We start from the raw sequence: 20,850 nt of genomic DNA on the forward strand, positions 1-20,850 counted from the left end.
CGCAATCCATTTTTTCCTAGATCTAATAAAGGCTCCTTCTGCTTTTAATCTATATATACTATCCAGTTTATTTTGTAACTCAATTAGTTCCATCTTCTCCTCCCCCGAGAGGCCGGCTGGGGACCTTTGAGAAAGGGAAGTTATCTTAATGATCACTTTTTCCTCCTCAGCTCTTCTGGTCTTAGCAAGATTACTACCATATTTTCTAAGGTAGTTGGACACCTCAAATTTAAAGAGCTCCCAGTTCTTGCAATAAGATTTTTCTACACATGCCCTTTCCCAAAAGTGTGAAAGCAGATCTTAAACTCAAACTTAACTATATCATTATTTAATAATGAGCTATTTAGCTTCCTGTACGATGCTCTACCAAGGTTAGTATCAGGGGTAAATATTTTGATATCAATGTAAATGGCCCTATGGTCTCGCATAGTCTCTATTGTCAATGATATATGCATTGTTGACGTTATAGTCAGAACTAGGAAACTCGGAAATGTCTGACTTGCTAACTGGCTGTAGTTGTACACGTGCCGCGCTCAACCAATTAGCAAGTCGGACATGTTCGAGTTTCCTGGTTCCGACTTTGATATGAACGCGACAATAAACCTGCGATACCGAAACTTTGTTCCGTGCACCCGACAAATGAAAAAGTGAAGGTCTTTCCCGACCAAACAAATTGCCCTACTGTATTTTATAACTGATCAAGCAGGATCTGATTTCCGGCTGAGACGAAAACTACCAGAAGGTTAGTTCAGCAATCTTTTTGTAGCTACCCTAATAAAAAAAACTTTTCTCGAACTTTTCTGTTTATTCTTGCAGGAATGAATGGAAGCAACAGTCATGCACGGACAAAATGTACAGCTACAGGTTGTTGTAATAGAGACTTGTGTCCCAGTTTCCCACCCTGTCTGAGTTGTACTCCAATGGTGCAACAGCAGCAGAGAGCGAGAGAGTGAGTGTATGAATGAATTAAAGAGAGGTTGTGTGTCGTTTGAGCTGCTGCTGCTGCCTTGTGCTCTGCTAACCCACAACATGGCATGTGGATATAATCCCTCTTTCTCCCCAGTTTCTGCATGTAGATCTACTGCCTGTCTCCAGCCTCTACCCCAGCCCTACCCTTTATGTTCCTGTCCCTATCCAACCCCCGCCCCTGTCCTATGCTCTCACCCAGCAGTCAGGAGGGCTCTTGTCACAACCACACAGTCATATTTCCAGATCTCGCGTAGCTTTGTGTAGTGTGTATACAGCCCTGCGTCCTGTCCTGCACAGCTGAAATGTCACACTGCCGTCGCTAGGCCCAGCAGCTGAAGAGAAAGTGTGTGTGTGTTCAGGACTTTCCGGGGGCAGTTAAGATAAGGAAGGCTGGCTGAGGAAGCAGCAAGCAGACGTAGTGTTAGAAGACATCCCCACCTGTAACACACACACACCTGTTTGTGTCTCTAGGTGTTGTTGACCAGAGGTACAGCTACAGGCCTGTCCCTCAGCAGCACTAGCCATGTCCTCTCTGCTGCGCTGTGTCTCCTGCTGCGGCTCCACTGTCACCTTGCTCCAGCAAGGTGTTCGCCACCACACACCTGGCCGACGGGCCTTCAGGACCTTCCCACAGCTCTGGAACTGTGAGCCTGCTAAAGGTAGGACACATAACTAGAACTCCTTAACAAACACACAAACTACTTAACACTATCTTCTGATAATTGTCTTATCTGTATTGTTGCCACAGTAGGCAGTCTAGGCCTGGCTGCTTGTTTTTTTTATAGCTTCTCCTCTCTGTCCTACTAAAGGCATTGGGAAACTAAACAGCAGTTCAGTTAAGGACATTTTCTCCCCTGGCTGGAGGAGTGGAAAAACTCCCACAGAGCAGTGGCGGTTGTGTTTGGAATAGGGGTTGTTAGGGAATTTGTTGAAATAGGAAACAATAGGACCGTGAATCAACTTAGCTAACGTTTCTATGGGGTGCTAACCTGACCGTGGCTAACTCCACTCTCTGTTGCTAACCTGCAAAGAGAACATGTAAGAGAGGTCAGTTAAAGGTGAAATGTGTATTCTGCTGTTCCGTGGCAGATCTACTTTTTATAAACACTACCCTGTGTTGTCACTGACTGAGGTAGCTGTGCTGGAGTGTATGTTGTGTGTTTGTGGAAGTTTGTGTGTTACTGGGGCATTTAGCGGAGCAGGGTTTGGGTCTGTGTGTGAGAGACAGAGCAGGCCTCGTCATGGTGTGGGTACTGGCTCGCAGCCAACCAGCTGCTAATAATGTTTCTGTGCTGGGGAGGTCACCACACCGTTTAAGGACTGATATGTGAAACCCGACTCTCCACCGGCCTCTCCGGCCCAACTCACTTTCCGCTGCAGAACTACACTGTCTTTTAGTCTAACTTACACACACTACAGTAGTAGTCACTACAGCCTAGTACACTACAGCCTGCCTTAGTATGATTTACACACTACAGTAGTAGTCACTACAGCCTAGTACACTACAGCCTGCCTTAGTATGATTTACACACTACAGTAGTAGTCACTACGGCCTAGTACACTACAGCCTGCCTTAGTATGATTTACACACTACAGTAGTAGTCACTACGGCCTAGTACACTACAGCCTGCCTTAGTATGATTTACACACTACAGTAGTAGTCACTACGGCCTAGTACACTACAACCTGATTAGTATGATTTACACACTACAGTAGTAGTCACTACGGCCTAGTACACTACAGCCTGCCTCAGTATGATTTACACACTACAGTAGTAGTCACTACGGCCTAGTACACTACAACCTGCCTTAGTATGATTTACACACTACAGTAGTAGTCACTACGGCCTAGTACACTACAACCTGCCTTAGTATGATTTACACACTACAGTAGTAGTCACTACGGCCTAGTACACTACAGCCTGCCTCAGTATGATTTACACACTACAGTAGTAGTCACTACGGCCTAGTACACTACAACCTGCCTTAGTATGATTTACACACTACAGTAGTAGTCACTACGGCCTAGTACACTACAACCTGCCTTAGTATGATTTACACACTACAGTAGTAGTCACTACGGCCTAGTACACTACAACCTGCCTTAGTATGATTTACACACTACAGTATTAGTCACTACGACCTAGTACACTACAACCTGCCTTAGTATGATTTACACACTACAGTAGTAGTCACTACAGCCTAGTACACTACATCCTGCCTTAGTATGATTTACACACTACAGTAGTAGTCACTACGGCCTAGTACACTACAACCTGCCTTAGTATGATTTACACACTACAGTAGTAGTCACTACGGCCTAGTACACTACAGCCTGCCTCAGTATGATTTACACACTACAGTAGTAGTCACTACGGCCTAGTACACTACAACCTGCCTTAGTATGATTTACACACTACAGTAGTAGTCACTACGGCCTAGTACACTACAACCTGCCTTAGTATGATTTACACACTGCAGTAGTAGTCACTACGGCCTAGTACACTACAGCCTGCCTTAGTATGATTTACACACTACAGTAGTAGTCACTACGGCCTAGTACACTACAGCCTGCCTTAGTATGATTTACACACTACAGTATTAGTCACTACGGCCTAGTACACTACAACCTGCCTTAGTATGATTTACACACTACAGTAGTAGTCACTACGACCTAGTACACTACAACCTGCCTTAGTATGATTTACACACTACAGTAGTAGTCACTACGGCCTAGTACACTACAACCTGCCTTAGTATGATTTACACACTACAGTAGTAGTCACTACGGCCTAGTACACTACAACCTGCCTTAGTATGATTTACACACTACAGTAGTAGTCACTACGGCCTAGTACACTACAACCTGCCTTAGTATGATTTACACACTACAGTAGTAGTCACTACGACCTAGTACACTACAACCTGCCTTAGTATGATTTACACACTACAGTAGTAGTCACTACGGCCTAGTACACTACAACCTGATTAGTATGATTTACACACTACAGTAGTAGTCACTACGGCCTAGTACACTACAGCCTGCCTCAGTATGATTTACACACTACAGTAGTAGTCACTACGGCCTAGTACACTACAGCCTGCCTTAGTATGATTTACACACTACAGTAGTAGTCACTACGGTCTAGTACACTACAGCCTGCCTTAGTATGATTTACACACTACAGTAGTAGTCACTACGACCTAGTACACTACAGCCTGCCTTAGTATGATTTACACACTACAGTAGTAGTCACTACGACCTAGTACACTACAACCTGCCTTAGTATGATTTACACACTACAGTAGTAGTCACTACGGCCTAGTACACTACAGCCTGCCTTAGTATGATTTACACACTACAGTAGTAGTCACTACGACCTAGTACACTACAACCTGCCTTAGTATGATTTACACACTACAGTAGTAGTCACTACGACCTAGTACACTACAGCCTGCCTTAGTATGATTTACACACTACAGTAGTAGTCACTACGACCTAGTACACTACAACCTGCCTTAGTATGATTTACACACTACAGTAGTAGTCACTACGGCCTAGTACACTACAACCTGCTTCACTCCCTGCCTCACTTCCATACTTCCTTACTCTCTTCCCTGCCTCTTCCACAGTCTCATCTGCAGCCTCTTTTACACTGAACCTGTCAGTCTCTCCCAGATTCTCACCTAGTCTTGATAACGGCAAACAGCATTGTTTTCTTAACTCAGAATTGGGTTACTCTTCATGCTGTTAATTGTAATGCTATACTCATGTCTCCCACTCATGTATCTGTATAGGTGTGTTTGTGTGTGCGCACTGATTCAGTGTGTAAATCACACCCATTGTTTGTCCCCAAGGTGTGTTGTATCTTATGTGGTTGTCCTCAAGTGTTTGTTAAAATGAGGTTGTGTGTGTTCATACAGGACGGCTGTATAAGGACCTGGTGGTAGGAGTTCCTAAGGAGATCTTTAAGAATGAGCGCCGTGTGGCTGTGTCCCCTGCGGGGGTGGAGCTGCTCGTCAAACAGGGCTTCAACGTCCAGGTGGAGTCTGGAGCAGGAGACCACGCTAAGTTCTCTGACCAAATGTACAGAAACGCTGGAGCCTCCATCACAGACACTAACGGGGCCTTCGGATCTGACCTGGTCCTCAAGGTCAGTACTGGGCTGTGGAACTCAAACTAAACTCAAACTCAGTGTGGTCAATACTTGAACCCAGGGTTACATCGGAGAGGATCGGCCTGATCAAGGCTCTGTGCAGAATCATGGATCTACAGATCATCTTGCATTCCATGAACTACTCATAATGAGATCAAGATTAGTTGTTCCACACTCAGGCAGATCCTAGCTCAGGCAGATCCCCTTGAACGTGCTGTTAGGCAACAAAATGTGTTAGGATCTGGCCCTCAATAGTTTACAACTTCAGATAGACACATGTTGAAATGGAACTTTATTGTAACTCATACTTCACACTTATAGTATGTCAATGGGAGTTTTACACCACATATTGAGTGAGGAATAAGTTTTGCCCTTCCAATATATTAGGTATGGGATAACACTGGTGGAACCAGGTGAAGTCTGAGTAAATCCTTGTTGCTGGTTGTTTAAGCTAGTAGAGGAAACAAAATAAACATTTCAATCTCTTAGACATTGTTGGCCCCTGGTAACCTCTGACCCATCTTCTCTCTTGAACTTTCTGTCCAGGTGAGAGCTCCAGTGTTGAATGAGGCTACTGGCAAACATGAGTCAGAGCTGCTGAAGCCTAAATCCACTCTGGTGAGCTTCATCTACCCAGCCCAGAATCCTGATCTCATGGAGAAGCTGGCCCAGAGTCAAACCACCGTGCTGGCCATGGATCAGGTCCCGCGCGTCACCATCGCACAGGGCTACGACGCACTCAGCTCCATGGCTAACATTGCAGGGTAAGGGGAGACATGCACAGAGACCCAGACATGCAGACCCCCACGCATGCACACACGCATACGTACACACACAGTAACGCATATGTCTTAGCCTCCAGCTCTGAAACTTGTTCAATGTGTTCATAGAACTGTGTGTGTCCTGCAGGTACAAGGCTGTTGTTCTGGCTGCTAACCACTTTGGCAGATTCTTCACTGGTCAGATCACAGCAGCAGGGAAAGTCCCCCCAGCCAAGGTAAGTCCTTCTATAGCAGTTATATCAACTATATCAATGTGAATGTACCTGTCAAAACTGAACAACTGTGACATCTCAGAGCATTAACTATATTATAGTGTTTTGACTAGCCTGTCATCTGGACTGCACTGCAGAGTCTGTGGGATCAATGTAACGTCGCTGTATCTCTGACCGCCATCTTGTTAACCCTTCCAGGTCCTGGTCATCGGAGGTGGAGTGGCTGGTTTGGCTGCAGCTGGAGCCGCCAAGTCTATGGGAGCTATCGTCAGAGGCTTCGATACCAGGTGAGCTATCGTCAGAGGCTTTAATACCAGTTGAGCTGCAGTCAGAAGCTTTAATACCAGGTGAGCTGCAGTCAGAAGCGTTAATATCAGGTGAGCTGCAGTCAGAAGCTTTAATACCAGGTTAGCTGCAGTCAGAAGCTTTAATACCAGGTGAGCTGCAGTCAGAAGCTTTAATTCCAGGTGAGCTGCAGTCAGAAGCTTTAATTCCAGGTGAGCTGCAGTCAGAAGCTTTAATACCAGGTGAGCTGCAGTCAGAAGCTTTAATACCAGGTGAGTTGCAGGCAGAAGCTTTAATACCAGGTGAGTTGCAGGCAGAAGCTTTAATACCAGGTGAGCTGCAGTCAGAAGCTTTAATACCAGGTGAGCTGCAGTCAGAAGCTTTAATTCCAGGTGAGCTGCAGTCAGAAGCTTTAATTCCAAGTGAGCTGCAGTCAGAAGCTTTAATACCAGGTGAGCTGCAGTCAGAAGCTTTAATTCCAAGTGAGCTGCAGTCAGAAGCTTTAATTCCAGGTGAGCTGCAGTCAGAAGCTTTAATACCAGGTGAGTTGCAGGCAGAAGCTTTAATACCAGGTGAGTTGCAGGCAGAAGCTTTAATACCAGGTGAGCTGCAGTCAGAAGCTTTAATACCAGGTGAGCTGCAGTCAGAAGCTTTAATACCAGGTGAGTTGCAGTCAGAAGCTTTAATACCAGGTGAGTTGCAGTACCAGATGAGTTGTAGTTCGTCTTTGATACCAGGTACAGTATTGATGATGGTGATGTTCTGTATCCACCCTCAGACCAGCAGCTCTGGAACAGTTTAAGTCGTTCGGGGCGGAGCCTTTGGAGGTGCACATTAAGGAGTCCGGGGACGGTGTTGGAGGTTACGCCAAGGAGATGTCCCCAGAGTTCATTGCAGCTGAGATGGAGTTGTTTGCCAAGCAGTGTAAAGACGTGGACATCCTCATCAGTACTGCTCTCATCCCAGGTGAACATTCATTAATTCAGTATCTCATTCATTCATGCTCTCATTCATTCATTCATTCAGTATCTCATTCATTCATGCTCTCATTCATTCATTCATACTCTGTCTCTTTGTTCTCCTCTCTTTGTTTCTCTCCTACGTCTCTCCCTCCTTTCTCTATCACCATCAATATGGTCTTTCTATCCTAATAATTTCCCTTTCTATAATGATCCGTGACCATGCCCTCTGTCTGTAGGTAAGCGAGCTCCCATCCTGATCAAGACAGAGATGGTGGAGTCTATGAAAGATGGCTCTGTGGTGGTGGATCTGGCTGCTGAGGCTGGAGGAAACATTGAGACCACCAAGCCTGGAGAGCTGCACATACACAAGGCGAGGAGACCAGCTCAGTTCTGGAAGAATAATACTGTCCCCAGAGTGTGTATAGTTGGAGTTTGTGTGTGTGTGTGTGTAACAGAGCTGTGTGTGTTTCTCCTCAGGGTGTGACACACATCGGCTTCACGGACCTACCCAGCCGTATGCCCACCCAAGCCAGCACCCTGTACTCCAACAACGTGCTCAAACTGCTCAAGGCCATCAGGTAGAGAGACGGGTGGGTGGGTGGACAGGTTTTTGGATGGATAGACACTTTATTATACTACTAGACAGGAACAGTAATTTTCCCTAGGACCGATCACGTTACCTGACCAGGAAAAACACCTGGCCTTTGTTATATCCCCACAGACCCTGAGTTGTTCCTGGTCAAGTCTAAAAGGATTGGAGTTTGGTGAAGGTGGTACAGTATATAAATGTGATATATTAATGTATGATTTTAATTGTGATTATTCCCATCAGCCCAGACAAAGACTACTTCCACTTTGAGCCCAAAGAAGAGTTTGATCACGGGACACTGGACCACGTCATCAGAGGAACCATGGTCATGCAGGTGTGTAGTATGTGTCTCTATTGATACTGTATGTAGAATATGTCCATTTTGGTACTCTTTTATTTATTGTTTTGTGTAGTCTTGGTCATTTTGACAAAAATATCATTAAGTCACATTTTTGTCATTTGACTAATGATTTAGTCTAGTTATTGTCAAAATGAATAAAACAGTGGGCCATTTTAGTCAACTAAATGCCCTTTCAATTTAGTCCCATTTTAGTCAACTAAATGCCCTTTCAATTTAGTCCCATTTTAGTCGTCCCATTTCCATTGTCTCATTAACCTATAGTAAACATAACTTCCATGTGCGCAAACACACTCAGCCTTGTCCTACCAACAGATTTTTCTGCATAAAATTCTATTGTAGATTCTTTTCCCAACAGCCAGATTGGCAGAAGAACACATTACTCTGCAGCAGATGATTAATCACAACCTTTGACATACTGTAGCGTATTGCAATCAAAGTTCTGTCATAGTTAGTTAGTTACTACTTAACTAGCATTAATAATCTGTTATTACCTGAGCGTATATATTGTGAGGACTCTCTTTCAGATGTCTCTTGAGGTTGGCAGTATTTTTTCCCCCGTCAAATTGTGGGTGCAAATGCTGTCTTCTCCCGTGAAAAAAGGTTGGATTCGGTTTTGTTTCAATTGACACGATAAGTAAAGTGGCTTCAAAGTAGGCGAATCAGTCACACTGAGACTGAAGAAAGCAGGAATTTTTAAACGTGATGTTTCACTCCAAAATCAAAGTTTGGAAGATCTTCTCTGTTGAATGAGTTGAAGAGTCCACGTCCCTTCATGCTCAGACTGTCTCTGCCTCCCAAATGGCATCCTATGGGCCCTGGTCAAAAGTAGCTCCCTATATAGGAAATAGGGTGCCATTTGGGATGCAGGCTGTTATTTCTGAGTGAAGCGTCACCATGACCCATAAGCCACCCTGCTATGGTCTCTCAGAGCTGGAATCCAGCTGGCTGCACATAGCACAGTTTACGTGAGAAACAGGAATGCTAGTTATGAAATATCTTTTTTAAATGCACTTTTCCAGGAATGTCTTGATTTGACAGTTTTGACACTTTGACAGTGTTTATGGCAGACTAGAGAGGCAGAGAAAGCATGAGGTGTGTCACCTTACCACGTATTAAACAAATAATTATTAATGCTATTTAAATGTGATTTTTCTCGCTAGCTATGTTCCGTGGTTGTTACTCAGGTCCCTTAGGTAGACACATGAAGAATCCTGTCTTCAAATTGCACGTGATTGGTCAGTCTCTTATTTTCAACCTTGCGTGCTGTAGAAACTCACTTTTTAAAAAGCAAGGATTCCAATTAAATCCATGACAGGATCCCTCCATTTCTAACAATAACCTTCCATTTAGAATATTCCTCAATTGCTCACGTGTTTCTCAATGTGTGTATTCGTCACGTGGATTTCTAACAATGTGTATTTTTCATCTTGTGTATTTTTCACATTGTGTGTTTCTCATATTGTGTATCTCTCACGTTGTGTTTGTCTCATCTCCAGGAAGGCAAGAGCCTGTTCCCATCCCCCCAACCTAAGACACAACCCCCGGCCGCTCCAGTCAAACAGAAAAGTGTAGCAGAGCTAGCGGCAGAGAAGGCAGCTGTGGTCTCACCCTTCCAGAAGACCTTGACCAATGCTGGTGTCTACACTGCAGGTCAGACACTCACACCGCACACACTTACGCACATGCACACACACACACACACACACACACACACACACCCTAAGTCTCTCCCTCTCTGCTGTCCTGTCCCCAGGTCTCTCTACATGTCTGGCTCTGGGCTTGGCGGCGCCCAACGCAGCCTTCACCCAGATGGTCACAACTTTCGGCCTGGCCGGCATCGTGGGATACCACACGGTGTGGGGCGTCACCTCCGCCCTCCACTCACCCCTCATGTCCGTCACCAACGCCATCTCAGGTAAGAGGTCAGAGCTCAAACAGTGTCACTGCTGGGTCCTGTTTATTTGTGCACATTTTAGTAAAATGTATTAAAACGCTTTGCAATGAAAAACAAGCATTTATTGGACAGGTTTTGTCAGTCCTCCTCGTGTGGGTCAGTTTTCAGCTGTTTGGTGTCTAGTGAATACGACCCTGGTGTGTCAGTAGGTAATGGTCACCCTATTCTCCATACTGGGTGTGTCTGTAGTATTTAGCTGTGTAGTGTAACAAAGCCCTCTGCTTATTTTCTCCCCCTAAGAAACTCCTGCAGAAACTGTTACATTATTCCATTTCTTTACTCCTTCAAGCACCTGGACGTTGAACAAGGTGTGTGTGAACATGTTGTCTTCTCTCCCCATGTCAGGTCTGACTGCTGTGGGTGGTCTGGTCCTTATGGGGGGAGGTCTCCACCCCTCCTCCTTCCCCGAGGGCCTGGCTCTGGCTGCAGCCTTCGTCTCCTCCATCAACATCGCAGGTCCGGCACACACACGACACACACATGCGTACACGCACGCACGCACACACACAAGTGCGCACTCACTCACTGTCTCAACCTGTCTCTGTCCTCCCAGGTGGGTTCATGATCACCCAGAGGATGCTGGACATGTTTAAGCGTCCTACAGACCCTCCAGAGTACAACTACCTGTACGGTCTGCCAATAGGAGTCTTCATAGGAGGTTACGGGGCCTCTGTGGCTGCTGGCTTCCACATCGAGCAGGTGACACTGATGTGCTGTTTTACAGATGATGTAACTACCTGGGGTCAGGAAGCCAACTGGGTTGTGTAGGTGTGTTATGTTGTGTAACACTGTGTGTTCTAGATGATGTACCTGGGGTCTGGTATGTGCTGTGTGGGAGCATTGGCAGGGCTGTCTTCACAGGGCACCAGTCGTCTGGGTAATGCCCTGGGCATGATGGGGGTAGCAGGGGGCATCGCTGCCACCCTCGGCTCCCTGAAGCCCTCTCCTGAGCTGCTGGCACAGATGAGTGCCGCCATGGCCACCGGAGGAACCCTGGGTACGTAGACCTGCCACACCACACAGCCATATACAGATACACATACATACCATGTCAAATCTAACCAAAATGTATTGAAAGTGTGTTTAAACATCTAAAAATACTTTCTGATTCAAATGGAACTAAAAAGCCCATGGCCACCAGAAGACACTGGGTAAGTAGGCCCTCCAAGACCAGGCTTAATCCGTGTCCAGGAAACGGGCCCAAGTCAACTTTTCCAGCTAGATGACATATTTCTACCTCTGAGCTTTTCCTTCTGCCATTGGTGATGAGGATTTTGGTCTGGACAACACAGGCAGAAAAGTCTAGAAATATCTGATCTCATACACCATTCCACATTTGTTTAAAAGTGTATAAAATCATGATTAAGGTGATTCCATGATTCATGGAATGTTATCGACTTTGCATATTATTTCTGAAGTCTTTGAAAAATGAGTTTGAATTATTGAAACTATGATGGACCATCCATCATGCTGTCTAGATTTACAGATATACATGTTCTGATATCTTCATGGTGTCAGAGTACTTTAGGTGTGTGTGGGTTCTTAAGTAGTGGTGTGTTATACTGATATGATGTTATTATTCTCTTAGGCCCTGGCAGCTGTCAGATACACACACACACAGGGCATGTGTGTTTACGCAGTCTGATATTAGTAATATTATCCTTTAGAGAACTAGTTGTTATTTTATTAGGGTTTTTGACAACACTGTTTAGAGTGTGCCTCCAGACTATTCTGTTACTTCTGATGTTAATGCCCAATATGAATAGAGAAGTAACTCAGTCCAGATGGTTGCCTTCCCAGCAAGTACAGTATGTTGTAGCACTAGGAGTTAGTCCAACTCTATGTGAAGCACTGTGAGACCAGGAGAAAAGACTTTCATACAACATGTCTTATACATTTGTCCACCTTCAGAGATTCAGGGCTGTTCTTTGTTGTTGCTGAATTCCAAATCAACTGCTAGGACCTACAGCCATCGGTACTTGTATAGAAGTGACGGTCTCTAATGTGACGGCGTGTCTGTTTCCCCCTGTGCCCTACTGCGTGTTTCTGACCCTGTGCTACTCTGCTTCCCCAGGTCTGACCATTGCTAAGCGTATTGAGATCACCGACCTCCCTCAGCTGGTAGCTGCCTTCCACAGCCTGGTGGGTCTGGCTGCAGTGCTGACCTGTGTGGCAGAGTACATGATCGAGTACCCCCACCTGGACGTGCATCCTGCAGCCAACATGGTGAAGACTGTGGCCTACCTCGGCACATACATCGGAGGGGTCACCTTCAGTGGGTCACTGGTGGCCTATGGCAAGCTGCAAGGTACTGTAGACCGCCATTAGCACACGTGGATGCAGGAACACAGACAGACACACACTCTCTCTCTCTCTCTGAGCTCTCTGTCCTGTGGTACTGATTGCCTCCTTTGATCTAGCCAAAGCTCAAGATCCCATGGGAAATCCAGGCCAGGATGGTGTGTGTGTGTGTGTTAGTGAGTATGGCTGATTATTGCGTGCCTGACAGAGTGGAAGGGCCGGGAGGCTTGTAGGAGTTCTATGTTGGTAAGGTAACAGTTGCTAAAGGAAAAATACACCAAAACCACTACAATGTACAGTGTTAAATAACACATATGTGAGAGCAATATATTTTGTGATTAAATGTTTCATTTTGGCGTTTAAAATAAGGTTGGTAGAAACATAAAAATCGTTGTGGAAATATGTTCCAGCTCAAGTCGACTACCAAATCCACAATGCAATGCTCTCTCTATGGGCTGGCTAGCTAGCTAGCAAACTTAGCTACACACAATAATCCCAAAGACAATATCAGTATATGAAGTAGCTAGTTAGCTGTAAAATTGCCTAAACAAACTGCACTATCAATTTTAGGAGTCTATAATCTCACCTGTTCAACCTGCAGATCGATGTGCCTCAGAGTGGAGTTTGACATTCGCAACGGCACCATGCAATGCACCCTGGACTGAAGAGGCAGACATAGGAGAAATGTGCTAGACCCTCTGTTAAATTTTACATTTCTCGAAGGGTGGAATATCGCAAAAAATCTGATCATTGAGTCATTCTCGAGAAGACAACCTCCCGTGTCATCGGCCAGTATTGAAATCTGACATGTATGAGAGACGTTTTCACCATCTTAAAGTCCTATTCCTATTCACTTCCAGGGTAGTGAGACTTTATCACAGTGCTACGTCAAACCGGATGGATGTCTGCCTGCTTGAACACCAGTAACTCAGATACTCATGAAAACATTAAATGACCCAGGAAATCGATAGAACATCCCTCAGAGATACACAAAAACAATATAACATTCAAAATGGGTGAATCTTCTCTTTCAGTGTGTGGGGGGACTGCTTCTCTATGGAGGGGAGGTATTTTTCTGGCCCACATGTGAGAAACGGTTGTCTATTGCGTTTAGAAACCGTCAGTTCTCTGTTCCCTCTGTAATCACTGGTAATGAGAGACAGACCAAAGGCAGGAGTCCCTGCCAGATCTGTGGTCTGTTATCAATATAATAGAACGCTCTACCTGACCTCCACCCCTCACTCTAATCAATGTGATATATCAATTCAACCCTACACCATCTCCTTCCAGGATTCCCCGTTCCACTCCTCTCTGTTCCCAATTTCCAGTTCAGAATGATCAATTCTGATTTCAGAGTTTTGAGTTCCGGGTGCAGGTTTGTGAATATTGTTCTGTATTCCCTCCTGTCAGGCGTTCTGAACTCCGCCCCGCTGATGTTGCCGGGGCGTCACATGATGAACGCCGGTCTGATGACGGCGTCTGTCGGTGGTATGATTCCCTTCATGCTCAGTGCTGACTACGCTACTGGCATGGGCTGTCTGGTTGGAGTGTCTGGACTCTCCACCATCATGGTGAGGACATGGCTAAAGCTGTAATGTTTTATACAGACATGGTGAAGAAAGACCACTAAGGACCAATAGTGTTATTCAGCTCTAATCAGAATAAGAAACACTTTGACACTCAACAATGTTGGTGGGACCGACCTTGATAAAGGCTACAACGACAACCAAAATCTACAGCAGAGTTAGGCAACATGCGGCCAAAACTGGCCCGAGTGTTTAACATTTTTTTGTATAGTTTGTTTCAGCTCCAACAAAAATCATTCCACGGCTTAATCTAGTTGCCTACCCCTGATCTAGAGGAAATAACACAGTATCATAAAGTTACATAAAGTTACTGTGAGGGGTTTATCTATTGACTACCCAGCAAACCAAAATTGGCTCTGTAAAAGTTCCCAGAACATTCGCTAGGTTGCGGCAAATGTTCTCATAACACAAAACCTGGCCAGTTGGCTCATGATTACACAATGTTTGTATAAAACAATTGCCTGATGATTTTAGAACATTCCCAGAACATTGCTCCTATATTTCGTTGTGGCAGTATGTTCTAAAAACATTACTGGTGCATTACTACCTTACCTGGAAACCTAATGAGAACGTTTGGGGAATGTTCTGGGGTGGTTGTTACAGGTGTTGTGCACAACCTTTCAGTGAACGTTAGGAATACATTCCAAGGATATTACATTTAAAACATTTTCTGAAAAGAAAAGAACAAACATTATTTGAATGTTTTTGGGATGTTATCATCCTAATGTTAGATAAAACACTACCTAGAACTTAATGGGAATCTTAGCTAATGTTCTGGGAATGTTCCCGGTTTGCTGGGTAGAGTTCCAAGATTCTAGTAACTTTCCAAAGAATCGCAGCTTTTCGAGAAATCGAGGTTGGAAGATTACTGGAATCAGTGGGGAATTAACAGGAAATCCAGGAATCCTCCAACTAGTATTTCTGGAAAACCTGGACATTTTGCAACCATACTAGTGACTGAAGCGTGTCCTGACCGTGATTGTGTTCCTGTAGGGTGTAACCCTGACGATGGCCATCGGGGGCGCTGACATGCCCGTGGTCATCACTGTGCTCAATTCCTACTCTGGTTGGGCACTGTGTGCCGAGGGATTCCTATTGGACAATAACCTCATGACCATTGTAGGAGCTCTGATTGGCTCGTCTGGTGCTATCCTCTCCTACATCATGTGTGTGGTGAGTACTGCTAAACACTCAGTCGCATTCACTCACACACACACACACACACTCTCTCTCAGCCTCTCTCACTCAGACACTCACCTGCCAGTCAGGTAGCCTTGTCATCTTAATTTTGCTCTTGCACTTTGAGATTTTTTGTTTTTGGAATTCGTCAAAAGATTTGGCGCGCTCCCCATAGAGATATAATATAAATGTTGTATTTAATCCTGATTACACCCCTTATTCCAGGCAATGAACCGTTCCCTGCCCAACGTGATCCTGGGAGGGTTCGGTACTAGCTCCACGGCGGGGGGGAAACCCATGGAGATCACAGGCACCCACACAGAGGTCAATGTGGACCAGTCCATCGAACTCATCAAAGAGGCCAACAGCATCATCATCACCCCAGGTACACACATTCTCTCTCGCGCACACACACACACACACAAAAGCACACATGCAGCACAAATGCAATCATGCGTACTCACAACACGCACGTTCTGGGTAGGGTTCAGAGGTAGTCTTATGTAACACACCTGTGTTCCAGTGTTCATCACTGTAGGACGGTTGTGTGCAGAGTCATGTATCGATATGTCTGTGTGCTCTGCTCTCCTCCCAGACTGAACTCTGCTACCAGGTCATTTAGTAATGAACCCTGGCATAACATCTGTACTGGAGCCTGACAGACAGGGAATGTCCAGTAGAGGGTGCGGTTTGTCTGTCCCTGTGAAGCGGAGCTAGCTTGTTCGCAAGGCAGGCAGGCAGGCAGTCAGACCTCAGAGGTAACTGGTAGTATAGAAGACTACAGTGGCCCAGGGGTTAGAGGTCAGGGGGATTTGTTCCAAACAAAGTTGATTAGTTGTAATCAACATACAGCACTGGCCTCTCACCTCTCAACTCTACCCAGTATCAGAACACACCTCTATCCAGTATGCTGATACCCCAGGACAGTTACACAGGCAGGTGTTAGACAGACACATGGGAGCGGGGGTTCCTCTTGCACGCATGCCCTCTTCTTCGCACGCATGCCCTCTTCTTCACCCCCCGCCCCATAACACACACACACAACCCCATAACACTTACAGGCAGGGGAAAGGGGTTTCCTCGCACGCACCACCCCCAGACAGTAGAAATCCTATGATTTAAGACAGAAGGGAGAGCAGAGGGGAGAGATGGAAGAGAAAGGGGTGGAGAGCAGGGGAAAGTGAGAATAGAGGGCGAAATGGGTCAAGAGGAGGTGAAAAGGGGGAGAGGTAAGAGAGAGATAAAGGAAGGTTATTGGGAGAGAGGAGGGGAAAGAGGTACTGCAGCCTTGGTCAGGAGAGGAGAACAGAAGAGAACAAATTGTTTCAAACAGACCTTATTCACTTCTGTTTTTAGTCTTCCAAGAATAACCTCTGCATCAAGTTACCTCTATCCTTTATCTGGTCATTAAGTTACCTCTATCCTTTATCTGGTCATTAAGTTACCTCTATCTTTTATCTGGTGATTAAGTTACCTCTATCCTTTATCTGGTCATTAAGTTACCTCTATCCTTTATCTGGTGATTAAGTTACCTCTATCCTTTATCTGGTCATTAAGTTACCTCTATCATTTATCTGGTCATTAAGTTACCTCTATCATTTATCTGGTCATTAAGTTACCTCTATCATTTATCTGGTCATTAAGTTACCTCTATCATTTATCTGGTCATTAAGTTTCCTCTATCATTTATCTGGTCATCAAGTTACCTCTATCCTTTATCTGGTCATTAAGTTACCTCTATCCTTTATCTGGTCATCAAGTTACCTCTATCTGGTCATTAAGTTACCTCTATCCTTTATCTGGTCATTAAGTTACCTCTATCCTTTATCTGGTCATTAAGTTACCTCTATCATTTATCTGGTCGACATGATATTTCTCTGCCATGTCTTGAAGGTCACATCAACCTGAACCATCAAACACATTAAATGTAGAGTTATGACGTGGCCACAAGCAGCACCGCAGATATTAAGATGAGCATGATGCAAGACCTTGCTCTCAGTCGTACAGGGTAAATGTGCATGTGTGCGGGGGCACTCCTCGCTGCTACAACATGGTAGCTTCGGGACCAAAACAGCAGAGGTTCAACCTCGCGCTTCAACACTCTTAGTTGTTGTGGAAATCGGCCCAATATTCTGTTTACCAGTGGTGGAAAAAGTACTCAATTGTCATACTTGAGTAAAAGAAAAGATACCTTAATAGAAAATGACTCGAGTAAAAGTGAGTCACCCAGTAAAATACTACTTGAGTAAAAGTCTAAAAGTATTTGGTTTTAAATATACTTAAGTGAATGGAATTTCTAAAATGAACTTAAGTATCAAGTAAAAGTATAACCCATTTCTAATTGCTTATATTAAGCAAACGGCACCATTTATTTGTATTGACGGATAGTCAGGGGCACACTCAGACATCATTTACAAACGAAGCATTTGTGTTTAGTGAGTCCACCAGATCAGAGGCAGTAGAGATGACCAGGGAAGTTCTCTTGATAAGTGTGTGAATTGGACCATTTTCCTGTCAAAATGTAATAAGTACTTTTGGGTGTCAGGGAAACTGTATGGAGTAAAAAGTACATATTTGCTTTAGGAATGTAGTGTAGTAAAAGTTGACAAAATTATAAATAGTAAAGTAAAGATCCCACAAACTACTTAAGTAGTGCTTTTTTGATTATTTTTACTTAAGTACTTTACACCACTGCTGTTTACTTCGTGCATCGCTGTGTCATACCTTTTAACAGTAACATTTTAACTTTACCGTTGTGATTGTGTAGGTTGGTCTGCTTATAGTGTGTGTGTGTGTGTGTGTGTGTGTGTGTGTGTAGGTTGGGGTCTGTGTGCGGCTAAGGCCCAGTACCCCATCGCTGACATGGTGAAGATGCTGGTAGAGCAGGGCAAGTCTGTCAGGTAGGTCTTCACAATAATACAATCCTCTCTGTCTCTCTCTCTCCTCAATCATCCCTCTCTCTTCACTCTGTTTATTTTCGTTGGGGACCATCAGTCTTCCTCACAGAGTGAGATAACGATATCTTCCTGTATTAGTCTGAGTTCTAAAATAACATTCTTTCGAGTTAGTTTTACAACCCCACTGACCGTCTTGAGTTTCCTGGTCAGGAACACTGGCAGGTCACCTTTTATGTTCAAGGAAGACAAAACACATCTGGGTCTAAAAGCTTTAGAGTGGAAAACATCTTTATTCTCCAAATTCAGAGCGGAGCCCTGACTGACTGAGGAATTGCATAAAGACAATATTAATGTGTATGCGTGTGTTTTTCTGTGTGTGTGTGCACACGTGTGTTTCTAGGTTTGGTATCCACCCTGTGGCAGGTCGTATGCCAGGCCAGCTGAACGTGCTCCTGGCTGAGGCAGGTGTTCCATACGACGTGGTTTTGGAGATGGATGAGATCAATGAGGACTTCAAAGGTCAGAACACACACACTCACACTGATCAATTTACTGAACAAAAATATAACGCAACATATAAATTGTTGGTCCCATTTTTCATGAGCAGAAATAAAATATCCCCGAAATGTTCCATACACACAAAAAGCTTTGTCTCAATAATGTTGTGCACAAATGTCTGTACATCCCTGTTAGTGAGCATTTTATCCTTTGCCAAGATAATCCGTCCACCTGACAATTGGCATGCTGACCGCAGGAATGTTCGACAGAGCTGTTGCCAGAGAACTTAATGTTTATCTTTACCATAAGCCGCCTCCAACGTCGTTTTAGAGAATTTGGCAGTACATCCAACCGGCCTCACAACAGCAGACCACGTGTAGCCACGCCAGCCCAGGACCTCCACATCCGGCTTCTTCACCTGCCAGATTGTCTGAGGAGTATTTATGTCTGCAATAAAGCCCTTTTGGGGAAAAACTCATTCTGATTGGCTGGGCTTGGCCTCCAAGTGAGTGTGCCTATGCCATCCCAGGCCCACCCATGGCTGTGACCCTGCCCATTCATGTGAAGTCTATAGATTAGGGCCTAATTTATTTATTTAAATTGACTGATTTCTTTCTATGAACTGTAACTCAGTAAAATCTTTGAGATTGTTGCGTTTTATATTTGTGTTCAGTATAGATTGATCGATTCATTGATTTGATCATGACCACCAGCAGGCATCTCTCACACTTGGTTGTGTTTGTATCGCTGCCTGGCTGGTTCCATCCATAGTTTCGCCAGGGTCTCTGTACTTGTTTTACTGAATGTGTGTGTCCCACAGAGACTGACCTGACGCTGGTGGTGGGTGCTAACGACACAGTGAACTCAGCAGCCCAGGAGGACCCCAACTCCATCATTGCTGGCATGCCAGTCCTGGAGGTCTGGAAGTCCAAACAGGTAGGGAATGAAGAAGGTAGTATAAGAGTATTAGTACAGGGCCCTCTCACTGGTTTACAAAAGGAAGGAAGGAAGGATGCAAAATATTGTCTTGTTCTGCTCTCTGGTGTTGAGGGCTGAGTCCTCCCTCCTACTCTTTGGGTGACAAGGGCTCTCACAGGTAGAGCATAAAATGAGATTGTGAAGTGTGCTGTCTTCTGTAGGGGATTGTGATGAGATCTCTGACTAGTTATTTTAAACATATTTCTGACAGTATTTATTTAGACCAGTCATACGCAACAGACGGGCCGTGGGTCCTGAACTAAAATGATAAATGAGGGTTAGTCATGCCTCGACCCCTGGTATCATATGAACACACTTAAGACATGGTAGAATTGCGGGAAATTAGCTGCACAGTTCTCTACACCAACAAGAGGGGTGTGAACTGTTTGGGGTTGCGAGGTGGGGATTTGTTACGCTGATAAATGACAATATCCATCGTGACCTTTGCCACCTAGGAAATGTGTGTGACCGTACCCCTGATTTCGACAGTTGGAAACAGGGTGGACGGAAGCCAGTCTCCGGTGGGAAGAGGAATATAAAAGGTGATGTTAGCCATGTCTCACCACTGTTCCCCTCCCTGTACTGTAGGTGATTGTGATGAAGAGGACCATGGGTGTGGGCTATGCTGCAGTAGACAATCCCATCTTCTACAAGCCCAACACATCCATGCTGCTGGGAGACGCCAAGAAGACCTGCGACACACTACAGGCCAAGATCAGAGAGGCCTACTATTAGAACACAGAGATGGACAGTACACACACACTCCCTATCGGCTTTACGGATGTATTTGTCTTTAATCCAGATGCAGGTGTATGGTTCCGTTAAGATTAGTAAACAACGTTGAATATTTTTACACTTAGTGGCTTGATGATGATTGGATGCTGGGCCGTGATGATATTGAACCAAAGGTGCAGAAACAACTGAGATTACTTTTTAATTGGAGAAATATAATTATTTAAATAAACTCATGCTGCATGCACTGCCTGCCCTGATTTGTAAATAAAAATCTGTTTTAAATGTGATCTGTTGGCTAGAGTTCCCTATTCAATTTTATCTGTAAGAGCTTGTCAGGTATAATTTCACACAAAAGCACTGAGCAGTGCCACATACTCCCAGTAGCTAACGATAGACTGGCTCTCAA

The 20,850-nt window shown here is 44.7% G+C and overlaps 1 protein-coding gene across 1 annotated transcript; it reads left to right on the plus strand.

Moving 5' to 3' along the window:
• Positions 1-580: 580 nt before the first annotated feature.
• LOC129845700 (NAD(P) transhydrogenase, mitochondrial-like) lies at positions 581-20,731 on the plus strand. The gene is made up of 23 exons (XM_055913585.1): positions 581-742; positions 1,441-1,628; positions 4,893-5,122; positions 5,672-5,889; positions 6,035-6,122; positions 6,318-6,406; positions 7,183-7,370; positions 7,603-7,736; positions 7,844-7,944; positions 8,199-8,289; positions 9,813-9,966; positions 10,070-10,231; positions 10,616-10,726; positions 10,824-10,969; positions 11,072-11,267; positions 12,345-12,578; positions 13,982-14,142; positions 15,151-15,330; positions 15,562-15,721; positions 18,155-18,236; positions 18,634-18,752; positions 19,552-19,667; positions 20,298-20,731. Exons 2-23 carry the CDS (start codon positions 1,493-1,495, stop codon positions 20,442-20,444), a joined length of 3,243 nt encoding a protein of 1,080 aa, XP_055769560.1. The 5' UTR covers positions 581-742; positions 1,441-1,492; the 3' UTR covers positions 20,445-20,731.
• The last annotated feature ends 119 nt before the right edge of the window (positions 20,732-20,850 follow it).

This window comes from Salvelinus fontinalis, unplaced genomic scaffold, assembly GCF_029448725.1.
Source record: "Salvelinus fontinalis isolate EN_2023a unplaced genomic scaffold, ASM2944872v1 scaffold_0339, whole genome shotgun sequence".
NCBI lineage: Eukaryota > Metazoa > Chordata > Actinopteri > Salmoniformes > Salmonidae > Salvelinus > Salvelinus fontinalis.